The sequence below is a fragment of the Perognathus longimembris genome, chromosome 8, assembly GCF_023159225.1.
Source record: "Perognathus longimembris pacificus isolate PPM17 chromosome 8, ASM2315922v1, whole genome shotgun sequence".
NCBI classification, from domain to species: Eukaryota; Metazoa; Chordata; class Mammalia; order Rodentia; family Heteromyidae; genus Perognathus; species Perognathus longimembris.
Genome location: NC_063168.1, coordinates 46,593,190 through 46,609,666, shown reverse-complemented (window position 1 = coordinate 46,609,666; position 16,477 = coordinate 46,593,190). Strand labels below are relative to the sequence as shown.

The window sequence follows — 16,477 nt, the reverse complement described above, 5'->3', positions numbered from 1 at the left end:
TTCCTCTCAGATGATTGTATTTACATATACCAATGTGATTTGCCAGTGAGTTCTCAGATGTACCAGTTTTATAACAATCAATATAAACTATGGAAGGAACAGAACTGAAAATGAATGCCATTGTGTAGCATGAAAGGAAGTTAAATCCAGAATAATTATAATAGAATAATAGAAAGACATTAAAATGACTTTTACAAACTGATAAGAAAAATAAAGAGATCCACTGCTCCTTTACATGGACTCAACCAGGCCAGATATCTCAGTTACAGAGCATTAAAAAAAAATTCAGAGACCTGGAGCCCTGGACATTCCGGTTCTGGGACAGGGCTCAAGTGTGTCTCTTTTGGATACACAGCCAGGTTTTCTTGTGAACCTTGAGTATAAATAAATGACTAAGGGCTGGAGACATAGGTCAGTAGTAAATCATTTCCCCATCATGTTCAATCTCCACACTACACACACACACACAAACACACACACACCCCATGCGCACACACACACACACACACACACACACAGAGAATATATAGATAGGAAAACTCAAGATTTTTTGTTATTTTCCCTTCAACTCCCCCTCCAAAAGAGAAATATCATTGAAATACAGTAATTAGGGTAAAAAATCACTTAAAGGTATTTGGAACCCAAAAGAGATGAATTAATTAATTACATTTAATTAAAGCTCATCTAGGGAGTTCTAAGAATGGTTCATGCCCAGGCCAAATCTCAAAGCAATTACATAGGCTCTCTGGGGATAGAGCAGCATCAGTATGGTAGTTCTTTGCAGTGCCACCCCCAGGCATTTCCCCTGTGTTGCTGAGATTGAGAGCATCTTTGCTAGGCACCGGTTGCTTTAGAACCTGACATGTCTCCTACAGTATTGGTAATTTGGATATGCGAGCAGTTTCAGTGGTGCAAATGGTTAGTGTGCAGTAACTATATAAATATGACAGAATAGAGCATTAAAGCCAAATGATTGGAGACAGACAAATCATCTCCCAACATTTAGAAAAATGGAAAAGGTGGACTTGGGATTATGTTGAAAGGGATAACACTAAAGTGAGTATCTAGAAGTTATCATTAAAATTAGTTTATGGGGCTGGGATGTAGCTCAGTGGCAAAGCACTTGCCTAGCAAGTGCAACGTCCTGGGTTCGATCCCCAGTACCAAAAAAGAAAACACACACACACACAAAAATTAGTTTATGGATGTTTAGGGGGTAACCACTGTGGGGACAATTAATTTTACAGCTAGCATAGAAATGTGGGAGAAATTTGTATTTTCTTCCAGCTAACCTCATCACATCCTTATAAGTAGGATAGGCTGCTGGAAGTTCAGTGTGATTAACCACAGCTCACAAAGTCAGCCAGTTCTGTCCCAAACAATATTTTTTAGAGGTAGGCATGTCATCCATTTGCAGAATGACAAAGAAGAAAGATAAAGGATGTGGCATCCAAGACAGATGGGATTTAAAATGACACCTGTATATTATTTTGGAGTTTTCCTGAGTTTTACCCACATGTCCTTAGAGCAGTCTGAAAGTGGAGTCTGTGTGCTATGATGACTTTCTAAATAAGTAGCTAAGTGGTGAGTTACAGAATCATTCTTTATGACGATTTTTCATAGGCTAGAAATCTGTCCCAAAGTTAAAAGGCAAGGCTATGTGTAGAGGGTTACATTTGAATTGAAAATAAAATAATTAATTGGAGAAAAACAAGACTTGTTTCTTAGGACTGCAGTCAGCAAGTACTATAACATGGATGTCTTATAGCATAGGGAATTTCTTCTGGGGACTGGAAGTCAGAGGTGGTGGTGTCAGCAGTGCCATGCTCACCTCTTCCAGCTGCTGGTAACCTGGAATGTGCCTTGGTTGGTGGAGCCAAACTCCATTCTTCATCTGGCATTCTCCCAGTGTTTGGTCAACAAATCACTTTTCTGTTTAACTTGTCCAGAATCAGCTTCTGTTGTTCAAAACTAAGCATCATGAGGAATGCAGACAATAAAGCTTTGCCCAGTTTTCACAATGTAAGAGTGGTATGGAAGAGCAATGTTATAATGCTGTTGATTGGCGTAAATAGTCCCTTGACACTAATCCTGGGAAGCAAGTCTGTCTCTGGGCCCAATTTTCTCCTCAATGTGACCCCAGTCACATTGCACTGGGGCTCACCCTAATGTAATCATCTCTTCTTCATTTGATCATATCCAAGAGACCTTATTTCCTTCTACATTTGGTTACATTCTAAGGTACTGGGGGTTGGAGCCTCATTTATCTTTTTAAGGCCACACAACCCAATCTATAGCATAGTTAGGCTAAGATAACATCCTTGTTTTATCTCAGCCACTTAAGTGATAAGGCATTGATCTTATCTTAATATCCATTTAATGTAGGGTTTCAATGGAGTAATGGTAATGCCACAGCACTTGGCATTGTTCAGACTACAGAGTTCGGAACTGAGAAGTCAGTTCCAAAAGAAGAAGATGAAAAAGACAATAGGGCACTCAAAGGACTCATGGACTAAGTTAGGTGCTATGAAAATCCCATAGGCAGCCCAGGGCAGGGTGAATTCTGTATGTTTTGCCCTGTTCTCCATGAAGAAATCTGAGAGTATGAACAATTCTTGGTTAATGAAATTATATAGGAAGAGAAGGGATAGAGGATTATGTTTAGAGAAATCACGGAGTTAATTTTAAATTCTCTCCTAAACTTTATTTTTGCTAGACAGGGCCCTAGGCAGTGATATATTTGTTTTTTGTTGTTGTTTTTTTTTTCATTTAAATTCACTCACTATGCCTATAAACATATGCACATACAATCTACTGATTAGAATCTATGAGTAAAGAGAACATATATTTGTGTGTAAATAAAGATTCAGGCAATGGTCAGCCCTCTAGTGCTTTAAATTCTTGTGTTTTCTTATAGAATGTATATAAAAGTGAAAAGTAGAGCTTAGATAAGAGTAGTGGCATTTTAAAGCTAGGAGGAATTTGGCAACTGAAACAATGTAATTTCAAGCAAATGAAGTATTTTCTCTGCCTGCTTAGCAGTGGATTCCTGAAGGACTGGGAGAGGGGAATTTGATGTACAGGAGGTATTAGAAGGGATCTGTGTGTGGTCACATTAGAACCCATACATAGCTGTATTCCCAGCACTCTGTAAATTGAAACAGTAGGATCGTGAGTTTGAGGCCAAGCTAGGCTACATAGAGAGATCCAGGAAGGAAAGAAGGGAGGGAGGAAAGAGAAAGAGAAGGGAGGGACGTGGTGAAGGAGGGAAAGAAAAGCAAAGAATGAGAGGAAAGGAAAAGAAGGAAGGGAAGGGAAGGGAACCTGAAGGGGCCAAATTCAGGGACCAGACAAAGCAGGGAACTGGAAGGAAGGCAAGGGAAGAGGAGGTTTGTGTCAGGGAAACTTTAAAAGAACCTAGGAGGAAGCTGGCATTTTGGAGACCGTATAGAGGTAGCATGTCCCCCACCACACACTTTCATCTATACCCAGGCAGCATAGAACCCCACTGGGGGACATTTGACTTTCTGTGTCTTTGTCATAGCTCATAACAGTCAGAAAGGAAGAGGATGCCAGGGACCAGCAAGACAGTCACATGGGAGCAAGCCCCATGACACAGCCCATCACAACACAGTCACAATGATCAGATAGCATTCAAGAGCAAACATCCCTGGCTCTGAGAGCTCCTGTTTGTGGTTGCATACAGGGCTGGGAGAGAATCACACCAACCAGACAGCAAACAAGCATGTGCTGCTTGCTGCCCATCTTGATGCTGATGGCTAAACAGAGTCTCTGCGGAGCCACCAGGCATGATGGATAAAGCAGGCCTGGGGCCTCTGCTTTTGGGATATACTCTCAGAGGGTTGTGGGGGAGTTTGAAAGTTTTCCTATGTCCCTTTCCCCTCACTGCAGACATCTCAAAAACACATCCCCCCACCTACCTTCCATATCAGGCTCAGAGCCCTCAAGTCTAAGACCTTATTTCTGAAGGGATGCCAGGAACAATGGAACATTCTCTCCTAATGTCAAGCATGAGGATCAAGGACATACCCACCAAGTCCCTAAACACATCTATCTCGATGGAATTCTCCCAAAACTTGATTATAATTGTTCTTGTTTCTATATTGTACCAGCAATTAGAGAACTCTGTGCCCTCAAGCACTGAGAAAAAGAGCCCATTAATTAGGAGAAATCTCCTGTTTTGCAGGGCCCCTGGGGCACAGTGCTGGTCTAGGCTCTCTAACTCTAAACTCTTCATGAGTCAGACCTCAGCCCCTCCCTACTCCTGCCTCAAATTCTCCAAATGACAAACCTCTCTGGCAGGATAGCAATCACTGGCCCTGAACCCTGGTCACTTTGCTGGCTCTGGATAGAGCAACAACAAATGAGGTACATTCCTTCCTTTCTTCTAGCAGATCGCTGCAAGTGTTAGTCCACAGGGCATTGTGCTAAGGGCTGGGGACGGAGTGGTGAATTCCATCAGGCCCCCACTTGCATGAGGCTCACAGGTCAGGTGAAAGAGGGTATGTGATGTTAGGAGTGATGGTGGTTCAAACCATTCTCCAATGAGAAGGATTCCCTGAAAGAAGAGAATCCACACTTGGGGAGGAAAAGGGATGTGAGGCAGAAAGCAAAGAGGAGAGAAGGCACCTGGGAGAGGCTTACCTGTGCAAAATCTGGAGGGAGGAAGCCTATGAGCATGGAGCACCCTGTGCTTCACAGGGCTGGGGGGAGATGAAGTCAGGGGAGTAGACAGGGATATGATCCGAAGGCCTCAGGAGTGAGTTCGTACAGCAGCTCAGGACATGGTCCCAAGAATGCCATGGAAGAGAACAGTTACTGGAGGAAGCACTGAGTTTTGACTCTGGAGGCATACAAATTCATATAAGGAATCTTATAAGCTGGCGCCAGAAGCTCATCAATCAAGGCACATCAATCACGTAGACTGTGCTGGGTACCACACCCAACAGGCACATGATATGTGTCTACCGTATACAAGCACCAAGGTTTGGAGCAGAACTTGCAGTCACCAGTTCCCTACTCTCATTGGGCTTTTTGTTGAGGACAGGGCCTCACTTTACAGAGGTCATGTAAGTGTCATGTAAGTGGGGATGGGGAGTGATAGGCAGTGCTAGGAGGAGAGTTCAGCCAGTGACCTAACGCCCCCTCTCTACAGTCTCCCTGAGTATGGCCCAAAGGTGAGGGGAAAAAACATCACAGAGGAGGAAAAAGGTAAAGAGTCAGAATGGTGTTCTCCATATCCAGTGTCATCTTTCAGACTGGCAGTGCAGCTAGGAGGCTGTTTGGGCATCCCGGGAGAAGTAAGGCTGACAGAGGACCCAAATACATTGACTCTGAGAATTTCCTCCCCAGAACCTAAGTGGCAAGTCTCCAGGCTGCTCTAAGAGGGAGGGCAAAGCACTTTGTGAAATGAAGTCTCAGGATGATATAACCTCAGTTCTTTCTAAATTAAGAGATGCTATGCTGCCAGTATGTCAGCGAGAGGGAACAAAGTTTCTCAGGCTCTAATGTGAATAGTCAGGAGGCATACCCCTATGGGGATGCTGGCTATTTAAATTGGAAATTAGTAACTGCCTGGGTTGGAGATGTAGCTTGGTGGTAGAGTGCTTGCCTAGTGTGCCTGAAGCCCTGAGTTTGATTCCCAACACTGTTCTGCTCCAGGCATAGTAGATACCCCTCAGTTGTCCTTTAGAATGATGCTCTTGTGCTTCCCAAATTCTTGCCAGGGCCTCTTCAGCCCCTCTTCCTGCTAGGCTCTCTTCACTGAACACAGCAGGCCCATATTATATAGTCCTCCTTATTCTTCTGCTCCCTGAGCCCTTCCCTCCTTCAACAGTTGTGTTACCAGACATGTATTAGGCCTGTAATCTTAGTGTGGGAAGCAGAGATCAGGAGATTGTGATGGGAAGCTAACCTGAGCATAAAAGTTCATGAGAGTCCATTTCAATGAATGACTGGATGCTACAGTAGACATCTTTTTCCCAGCTACTGGGGAGGGGGCATCCTGGCTTGGAGGGGGCATTGGCGTGCATTTGTTACCCCCAGTAAGACCAAGGAAGCACAAGTAGAAAGACTGAAAGCCCAGGCCTACCCAGACATAAAATGAGACCCTGCCTTGGAACAAACAAGGTTAAAAAAGGTGGAGGGGCTAGAGACATGGCTCAAGTGTATAGTACCTGCCTAGCAAGCAAAAAGCCCTGAATTCAATCTCTAGTACTGTCAAAAAAATTTTTTTAAGTGTCACCACACCCTTTCCCCCCAGCCAACACCCTCCCATAGCCAGCATGTATGGTGGTGAGGAGAGGCTTTGTTTTGTTGTTCCTCTCTGAAGTGGCTCTCGGCCCCTGGCCTCCTTTTTCCTCTGGTGCTTTATTTACATCCTGGAGAACAACTAGTCCTGTCCAGGGTCAGCCGTTCTGGCAGAGACCACCAAGCCACTCCTGAGCTTTCCATTTCAAGGGGCAACACAGACATTCTGCACCTACAAGTCACATTGCTGGATATTCCTTGGATTTTCTTGTCTCCCCTCTGTCCTCCTCCCATGGTCTCTGAGACCTGAATTAGGCAATGCAGACTCAGAGAGAGGACACCAAGCAGGGCTGACAGTGTTGAGGGGTCTGAAAGCATAGCTCATCTCTGCTGTGTGTCACCCATGATTCTCTTCCATCTGAGCCATTTAAAAACTGACCCCCTGCGTATTCCCCAACCCAAGCTTCTCACACTCTCCCTGATCCACAGAGCTCTCAAACTATGTTTACACCATTGTGCCAGGTCTTTTGGGCTTTATTGTAGCCTGATGGCTTTTCCTAACTATGTCCTGCTTGACTTTGACCCTTGTTTGTAGATCTCATCCCATGTCTCCAGTTGTCCCTATTTCCAGACCTTCCATACCACGGTAGGCATGCTGAGACCTGGATTTGAGTTCTGGCTCTGCTCCTTCTTAGTCAGGTGATGCTAGCCAAGCCCCCAAATCTCTTTGAGCCAGTTTCCTCTGCTAGAAAATCAGGATCCTGTTCCAAGGATCAAATGAGGGAATGAAGATGCTCCGGAAACCCTAAGGCAGCACCTCCCAAACTATACTATGCATATTTCTACACTAAGGAGAGGTTGTTTATAAGTTATGCAGGGGGGAACCATTTTATGTCAAGTTTAAAGAACACTATGTTAATTTGCTCCTGTACATGGCACATATCCAAGAACAGAATAGAAAAATACAGCTTTGTCTCAAAGCTATGTTTTTATTTCATGGAGTACCTACTAACACCATTTATGTATTAATATTGTTTTTCCTAAAAATAGTAACAGTCTTTCCATAAAATCACCCAGGTCACTCATCGTAGGTAGTGCAGTTAATTGGTATCTGGAAGGCACTGCTGGAGTGCCTCCAACCTTCCCACCACAGGGCTTTGTGCTGAGGGGACATGGGCATTGAAGGTTTTGGCAGTTGGAACACAGCCTCACCTCCCAGCAGCCCCAGGCTGGACTCTGCCCCAGGCAGCTTGGCAAACCCACTGTCCTGTGTAGACATCTTTTGTGTTTCAGGCCCCTGCCTTTGTCCCATCTTTCTCCCCATAAGGTGCCTTCCTCCCATCTCTACTAACACAAGGGTAGCCTGTTCTTCGGTCTTTAACCAAGCCCTTACTTCTCTGTGCATTGTGTCCTAGACAGGAATACCACTTCCCCAACTTAGCTGCAAGGGCCTAAATACAGAGAACATTATTTACACTTCTAGAAACTAGGATTTGCATGTGGGTTGCTTGACTGCTTCTCTACAAACCTAGTGACTGTAAACCACACCATTCGACTTGGCTTCCAGCTGGGTGTGAATCCTTCTCAGCTAGGAGATGAGCAATGGGTTTGCTCACTTCTTTGGACATACATTTACTTACTGCCCGGAGGAGAGGGGTGGGGAGAACTGCTGGAAACCCAAGGTTGAATAAAAACAAGTTCATGGTCCAAACAGAATTATTAACACAATACAGCAAGACTGACTTGTCATAGTAAGTGCTGGGTGTAATAACAGCAAAAACCGTGGGGGCACATAATAAGGTCATACAGGTGGGGGTTGGGGCAGGCTCCCCAGAAGATAATTCAGCCTTCATCCCATCCTCTTATGTAGATTGCAGACATGGCACAGGTATGGAGTGGAGTCTCCCCTAGCGAGGAAGGAATCCTGGAAACTGTGGGTAGCAAATTCAAGTTTGTGCCCTGGTCACAGGGAAGAAGGTATTGATGGAGCGCCGAAGTTAGGCAGAGGCTATAAGAGTATGAATTAGAAGCTATGTGTTTCACTCTCCCCAGATATACATATGTGCACACTTACACATACACACACGCACAGCCTATGGGAATCCCACTTCCCTGCTTTTCCATCATACCCACACACCCCTTCTTCCTTCTCACCTTAAACTCATTCTTCCTTTCCTCCTCTATCACTTCCCAGACCTGGGGCCATCCATCGTTACCTCATTGGCACAGCTTTGTGTCTCCTCCCAAGTAGCTAGAGGCCCACTTTGGTGAGAGGCTGGTCACCTTGATGCCTACTCCCTATGGGGGGGCCCCCAGGAGGGAGGTCAGCCTTGATTCAGTGCTTTCTCTTCCTCCCCACAGAAAACCAAAAGAGATGTCAATAACTTTGACCAAGACTTTACCCGAGAAGAACCAGTTCTCACACTTGTGGATGAAGCAATTGTGAAGCAGATCAACCAGGAAGAATTCAAAGGCTTCTCCTACTTTGGCGAGGACCTGATGCCCTGAGAAGCCATGCCAGCTGGACTTCGCTGATGCTGCAAGGGGGTTGCTGAGAAGATCCTGTGTTGCAGAGACTCAGAAGGTCTTGAACTCCTCCTCCTCCTCCCCGGAGTCCCAGTCCCATTCCACTCTATTTATTGCATTCCCTTACCCCAGGCCACCACTTCCCCTACCTTCCTGGTGACTAGAAGGCACTCTTGGGTCTTGCCTCATCAAAAACATAGACTCAAGTTGGGTCAGCAGGTAGCTGTGCACACTGCCGTGTTTGGACTGTCCATCCACAAGCCTGGTCCTCACTCTTGGGGCTCTTGGCTATGCAGCAACTTCAGTTCTTTTACCACAAAGAAATTTAAAAAAAAAAAAACTAATTCAACAAGAAGACTCTTGACTCTGCCAGTGGATATAGAATCCTGACACCTCTTGCTTCTCATCCATCCTGTCTTGGGGGCTAGCACCCTTGCCCTTCTTCCCAGGAGAAGACTGATAACTTCTTCCACATGAGGAGAGGTACTTTGAGGTGTGCCTTGGATGGAATGAGCCTAAGAGATGCAACAGACTGGCTAGCTGTGTTGTGTCAGTGTGCTTGGGAATGGCACATTCTTGCTTGCTTTGGTTTTCGCTTTTGAGCATGCCAAAGTCTTACACGTTTGCATCTCATGGAAGAAATCATTCTTTGTGGGAGAAAATTTTTGATTTTGAACTCTGTTAACATTTGAAAAATGAGTTACCAAATTTGCTTTCTAATTGGCACAATGATAGCAATTTGAACATGAATACAGGTATATATTAAAGGGCTAATGTACAGTGAGAATCTAGTCATTCAGGGTCTATGCTGTCAAAGCTTTAGTGACACATGGGAGCTATGTGAATCAAAAGCAAAGAAGGCAAGGAATGCTCATCATTATTAAAGTTCTACCTTGACACCAAAACCACCACAGCCATGACCAACACCCTGAGATCATAGCAAAACTCAGCTCCCAAAGTTTCTTTCCAGTTCCATCCTAAATTCCCAGCATAAATGCTATTTATTTTCTGCAGCATTGTGTTATATTTTTGTGCACTTCTACAAAATGGTAGTACTACTGTGTTGTGTTTTTTAGACATTAAACATGTAAAGTTAACTATGAATCTGTTTTGGGAACAAGAGGACTGAAAGTCAACATGGGCTAGGCAGAAGGTGTCAGGAGACCGAAGAGCAATTGGTTAAAAACCTTGACAAAGTGACATGATGTGCCCAGAGTTTTATTTCTGCGTGATATGCGATAGCAACTCATGTGGACACTATTTAATTGATGTGATCTTACCTCCTGTAGCTATGCTAACAGTGTTATATTCTTTGATTTCCAAGGATTCTCTGTGGCTTTGTGTATATGTTTCCCAGAGGTCATTTGGTTACCTATTTTATTGAATTGATCTAGCAGGGAATGGAATCCATTCCAGCTGTTGCACGTGGATTTCCCAGCTACCCCTAAATATATATATATACTTGTGAGTGGCGAAGTGGCACTAATGAAGCTTTTTGCCTTTTGTACATTTGAGATTTTTTTTTGTATATAGTGTTTGCTGCAAGGCCTGTGGAATTCATTCATTGAATATAAAGGTATCAACTGCTGCATGTTCAGGCATATTATAAAACTTTAGTCTATGAAAGAGTAATTATTAAAATGTCCAGGTGCAATACTCTATAAGTGTATTGATTCAAGTTACCGAGAGTTAGCTGTGTTCATTCTCTTTTTTTTAGAAGGAGGAAATCCTTTATATTGTTTATTTCATTTTGGTTTAAAGAATGTCAACATTTATTAAGCTATATTAAGTCTCACATATAGTTCTCCTATGCTCTATTAGCCTTGATAGAGATAGGAGAAACTAAGGAATGTTCTCAATGGTGGTTTCAAAGCTTGGATAGTACTGTTTTGAGCCCATAGCAAGTGTGTCCCTTATTTGCATCTGGCTGGGCACACAGCCTTTGTTAGTAATGATGACATTTAGTTCTCTTTTGCTTTTATTTTTTAAAAACTCAGGTGTAACTATTACTGTCCTTTTAGTGATTGCGATGATTAAATATTATGCTGTATCATCCATGTGTTTGGCATACCAGTGAAGTGATGAACATTAATTTCTCTTCGGTAACTTGACATACTGAGGGCAGACTATCTTCTGGAGCGGAGTACAAGCACAGAAACATCTTCATGGTGGCATCATCTCATTTTTTAGAAAGACGTGACAATATACCCATCTTTCTCATGCACAACTTCTCTCTCTTCTCTCTCTCTCTCTTCCTCTCTCTCTCTCTTTCTCCCTCTCTCCCTCTCCTGCTTTCTTCAAAGTTAGAAACTTTGGACAAGCAAGTCAGATCTACCTGCAATGCCCAGTGGCCTTGTCCAAGGCTAGGTGATATTTTCCTGGTGGCAGGAATTAGGTCCTTACTCTGGGACAACTGACATGTTTGCTAGAAGATCAAACAATACATTTCACCAGCAGCTCTAGGCAATCGGGGCTCTCTCTCTTTTAGCACCCAAAGCCTGGTTGACCCGGATACCTCCAGCTGATAAAAGTTCTTACATAGAAAGATGTAAATCTATCCGTAGAGACCTACAGAAAAAGGCTTGTGTTCTCCTTGGGTGTACATTGTTTCTTTCATTTTCAACAAGATTTTGGGCAAGGAGGATGTGGCTCAGGGCTATAGTGCTTACCTAGCATCCTCGCATATGTGAGACCCTGGGGTTCCTAACTCTACTACCATCATGCACGGAAAAAAGTTATGTCATTTCTACTGGTTCTTCATAATCTTTCCAGTTCTCTTTCCTTGCCCCCCCTCTCTCTTTCTCTTTCTCTCTCTCTCTCAAAGAAAAAAATGAAGTGCAAAAAAAAAAAAGCCAAAAAAAATGAAGGATAGCTGTTCTCCTGTGTTCTCTAATTATGGACTTTGTGAAGTGGAAACATCATCTTTTCCTCCAAAGGTGAAAAAATGCATTCTTGCTTTAAAAAAAATAAAAGAAGGCTAAAAAAATTACCTCTTTTTAAATTAAATAATAATTCTGGCTAAATATAAAATGTATTCAATTTTAGGAGTTTTATTTTGTGTTGTGATGCTTTATTTGTACACCTTTTTTTCCTTTCTGGATGTAATTTTACTCTCTTGCCATTCATTAGTGTTATTTCATTGTAAACATTATTGTGCCAAATGTACTGTATTCAAAAGGATGTGAATGTGTATTGTTTCAGAACCTAATAAATACGACCTTAAGTCTTACTTCTCATTCCCAATAAGGATCTCTGCTTCCTTTATGAATAGCAAAAGGGTGTCAGTGAAACATGCTGTGTTTTATACATAAGGTCTTCCCAACCTCTGGCTGCCTAGGAATGGAAGGAAATGTTTCTGTCCACCTGGGAGCACTGGGAGATGGACAGAAGCAGAAAATGCTTACATTTTTGTGCCTTTCCAAGAAAGCAGTGGCCAGGCCTCTTTACAACAGCAGCCTATTCCAACCTTCTTAGGATTCAGTTTCTGGCTTACTGCTCCAAGACTGTGGGGCCCAAGTCACTCCTTAAAGACTCTGAGTCACTTGCAGGCTGGCCTGCAGGGCAGATCAGCTGGAGGAGCTCTGCTTATTTTCCCGCCCATCTCTCTGGCTCAGACAACATCTGGTCTGTCCCCATGCTTGTGACTCCCAGGCTCTTTCTTCCATTCCTCCCTTATTCTGGGCTTCTGTTCCCACCATTCCACTCAAGTTGAATGGAGCCTGGCACTACAAGCATGGCTACTCTTCTCTCTCCCACACACACTTTTCAAGGATTTCCGGTGGTTGCTGTGGCAATGTTTTCTTTACTTTTGTTTTTCACTTTGGGGATGAAACCCAGGGTTGCACACATGCTAGGCAATTGCTCTGCCACTGAGCTACACCCCAGCCCCCAAAGAGTTGGAGACTCAAAATTGTACTACATTAGAAACTACATCAAAAAACTCAGTTCACCCACAAACTCCCGGTTCACTATGGGTTATAGAAATGACTGCAGATTTACTATTTGCTATCCTGAGACGATAGCCTAACTTGTCACACTTTGAACCCCTAAAATTCATTCATTCATTCATTTTTGTAGTGCTGAGTATCAAACCCAGGGTGTCTCACATGCTAGGAAAGCACCCTACCACTGAACCACACCCACACCATACCCTCTAGCCCCAGTTCACTCCCCTTCCCCCCTCCCAGTTCTGGGGCTTGAACTCAGGGCCTGGGCCCTGTCCTAGAGCTGCTTTTGCTCAAGGCTAGTACTCTAGCACTTGAACCACAGCTTCACTTCCTACTTTTACTGTAACTTATTGGAGATAAGAGTAGCACAGATTTTCCTGCCTGGGCTTGCTTCAACTGCAATCCTCAGATCTCAGCCTCCTGAGTAGCCAGGGTTACAAGCATAAGCCACTGGCACCCAGCAACCCAGGTCCCTCTTTATGGTCCTCCAAGGACTTCAGTGTGTCATCCTAAAAGGTCTTTCCTCTCAGGTTTCCTTATAATAGTATGGCCTGCCTACATGGAAGTGTGAGCTTAGAACTCACATTGTGCCTATCCCAGGGAGTTGTGTTTCTCACCCATTTTCTTCTCTGATTCAGCCAGCAGTCTCTAGGTAAGTGACCACCCATGAGAAACAAAAATGTCTGTCTTAGGAGTTTAAACAAAAATCAGAAGAAACCTTGATTTAAACATTTTGCAGTGCACATACATATCAAAAAACCACATTGCATACACCATAAATATGTACAATTTTTGTTAGTTACACCTAAAGGATAGAGAAAAAAAACAACAAAATACTATTCCAGAAGCTGTAGCTGTAGCTCAATGGTAGGGGGTGCTGAGCCCTTCCCTAGCAGGTATGAAGTTCTAGGTTCCATCCCTAGCATTGCAAAAAAGAAAAAAAAGTTATTCAGCGAAGTCAAATGACAGTTCCTAGCACTCACTGAATGAAACATGACCAGTCCTAGGAGAGCTGTGGTCACTGGTACATGAGTTTGGAGGTTTTTCAGGGAAGCCTGACTGTGTGACTATATCCTGAACCAAGAAACAGTTAAACAGAGTTCTTGTAGAGAGATCTATGAGGAGATTGTCTTTTTGCTACTTCATGTCATCTTGGGTTGCCTATGAGAAGTCTAAGGGTCCCTTGCAATGCACATCCACAAAACTACTACTACTTGAAATAGCAGAGAGTATGTAAAGACAGATTCAACTCCATGTTGTGAACCTGCTTTTTATTATGAGATGTGTTAGCTCGATTTTGCAGATGTGGTGTTCTAGTTTTAAACTACCTGAAGGATGATCAGCAATGCTAACAATTAGATCTATCTGAAGCTCAGATGTCTCTCCCAAAGAATCTAGATCTTGCCAAGCCCTGATGGCTCATACCTGTAATCCTAGCTACTCAAGAGGCTAAGATCTGAGGATAACAGTTCAGGCCCTGTGTGAGCGGGAAAGTCTGTGAGACTCTTTAATTAATCACAAAAAAAAAAACAACAGAAGTAGAGCTGTGGCTCAAGTGGTAGAGCACCAGCCTGGAACGGAAAAAGCTAAGGGACAGCACCAAGGCCCTGGGTTCAAGCCCCAGTACTGACACATACATACACAAAAAGGAACCTAGATACTTTACTTTTTTCTTTTCACACAGGGCGAATGGTGGTTCATCAGTTAGCAGAAAGAATGTTAGAATGGTGGCATTAGTGGTATTGTTTGAGACAAGTAGATTGGCAAAGGCATTTCCAGACATTTCTCCACATTTGAAACCAAATGAACAAAGCTGGTTCTTGTGACCTATGCCTGTAATTCTAGTTATTCAAGAAACTGAGATCTGAGGATTGAGGTTCAAATCCTGCTCAGGCAAGAAAGTTCATATGACTCTTATCTCCAATTAGCCACCGAAAAGCCAGAAGTGGTAGAGCACTAGCCTTGAGCATGCTGTCAGATGGTGAAGCCTTTCAGAAGTGATCAGGTTGTCAAGAGAAACAAATATGAAGCTTTCTCACACCAGCTGTGAGTTATGACAGGAGTGGGTGGACACTAAGGAGCCCAGCCCCCTACTTCCTTCTTTGCATGAGCTTGCTTGGCCTTTTGTCTTCTGCCAGGTTATCATGCCTTCACCAGACTCTGCTGCTACACTCTTGGACTTCTAGCCCCCAAAACATGAGCAAAATTATTTTTTCTTTATAAATTACCCTTTATAAGGGAGTCTTGGATTCTACCACAGGTATGGAAAACAGATTAAGCTACCTTGTTCTTTCTTCCTTGGAGATGGTACCCGAGACTGACCAGTGAGCTGCCTATGTCTTCTTGTGATCTCAGAGGTGTCTTGGTTGCCTAACACTCATCCACAGCCTGTTGCTGGGGCTGGAAAAGGGCTGCACTTGCTTCATTGGGCCTTTCCTCTGAGTCAGTGTCACAGAACACTGAAGCTTTATGGAGCTTTTAGAACAGCTGTTGCTCCTCATGCTAGCTTACTAAAATTCCTGAATATGACTCTGAGGCTTTGACCTGGTAGGGAGGAGCTAAGACTCCCCTTTGCATCCGGGCCTGATCTAACAAGAGCCGGGTATGTGGCCCAAGATATAGCCTACTATGCACAAGGCTGTAGGTTCCATTCCCAAGACCAAGGCATAACAGTGTACACCTGTAACCACAGCACTCAGGAAGTGAAGGCAAGAGGCTGACCATTCAGAGCTTAGCCTTGAGCTACCTAGGGTCATCAAAGCCAGTCTGGGCTACACAGAGATCCTATCTCACAGGAAAGAAAGAGAGGGAAGAAAGAAAAAAAGGAAGAAAGATAAGAAAAAGAAAGGAAAGAAGGAAAATTGAAAGGAAAGGAGGGAGGGAGGGAGGAAATTAGGGAGAGAAAGGAAACAGATGGGGAAGAAAGGAAGGAAGAGAGGAAGGAAAGAAAGGAAAGAAAGAAGAGAAAGGGGCTGGGAATATGGCCTAGTGGCAAGAGCGCTTGCCTCGTATACTTGAAGCCCTGGGTTCGATTCCTCAGCACCACATATATGGAAAACGGCCAGAAGTGGCACTGTGGCTCAAGTGGCAAGAGTGCTAGCCTTGAGCAAAAGGAAGCCAGGGATAGTGCTCAGGGCCTGAGTCCAAGCACCAGGACTGGCAAAAAAAAAAAAAAAAAAAGAAGAAGAGAAAGACTAGCTTCCAAATATGCTGGTACAAACCTGCAATCCCAGCACTAAAAGGTTAGAGGAAGGAGGATTTCAAATTGAGACCAGTTGGGAGTATATAACAACCCTGTCTCGAAAAATAAAAGTAAAAGGACAAAAACAACCCCCAAACTCCAAAGATGACAACACAAAATTGTCTTATGAAGTCAACAAGAAGTGAGATTTGGTCTCCATTCCTTTGCCTTGGGCAAGTACCAGTACCTTATAAGCCAGCTTCCATATTTGTGAAACAGCGATCACATGACCTAGTACTTCAAAGTCCTGATAAAAAATTTGACTGAGATTAAAAAGTGCCCACGTTTGGTGTCTGGTACCATTTCTTTGATTCTCTTCCATAAGCCACCACCCACCTGCCTGGTCAGCATGCAACTTGAAACATGGAAACATCTGGCTTGGTGAAACAAGGGTGACTTATCTTTGCTCTGATTTTCCCCATTCCTTGGACATCCTGCTCTTCAACACTACCTAGCACTCTCTTCCCTCTGTGAAGGCCCGTCTTTGAGGCAG

General features: G+C 43.7%; 1 protein-coding gene across 1 annotated transcript in view; it reads left to right on the top strand.

Annotated features, from left to right (window-relative positions):
• Positions 1 to 12,039, top strand: part of Prkce (protein kinase C epsilon) — a 506,658-nt gene extending 494,619 nt beyond the window's left edge. The window contains exon 15 of the mRNA XM_048352997.1: positions 8,632 to 12,039. Within this exon, the coding sequence (XP_048208954.1) occupies positions 8,632 to 8,778 (147 nt within the window). The 3' untranslated portion in view covers positions 8,779 to 12,039. The remainder of the gene's footprint in view (positions 1 to 8,631) is intronic.
• The last annotated feature ends 4,438 nt before the right edge of the window (positions 12,040 to 16,477 follow it).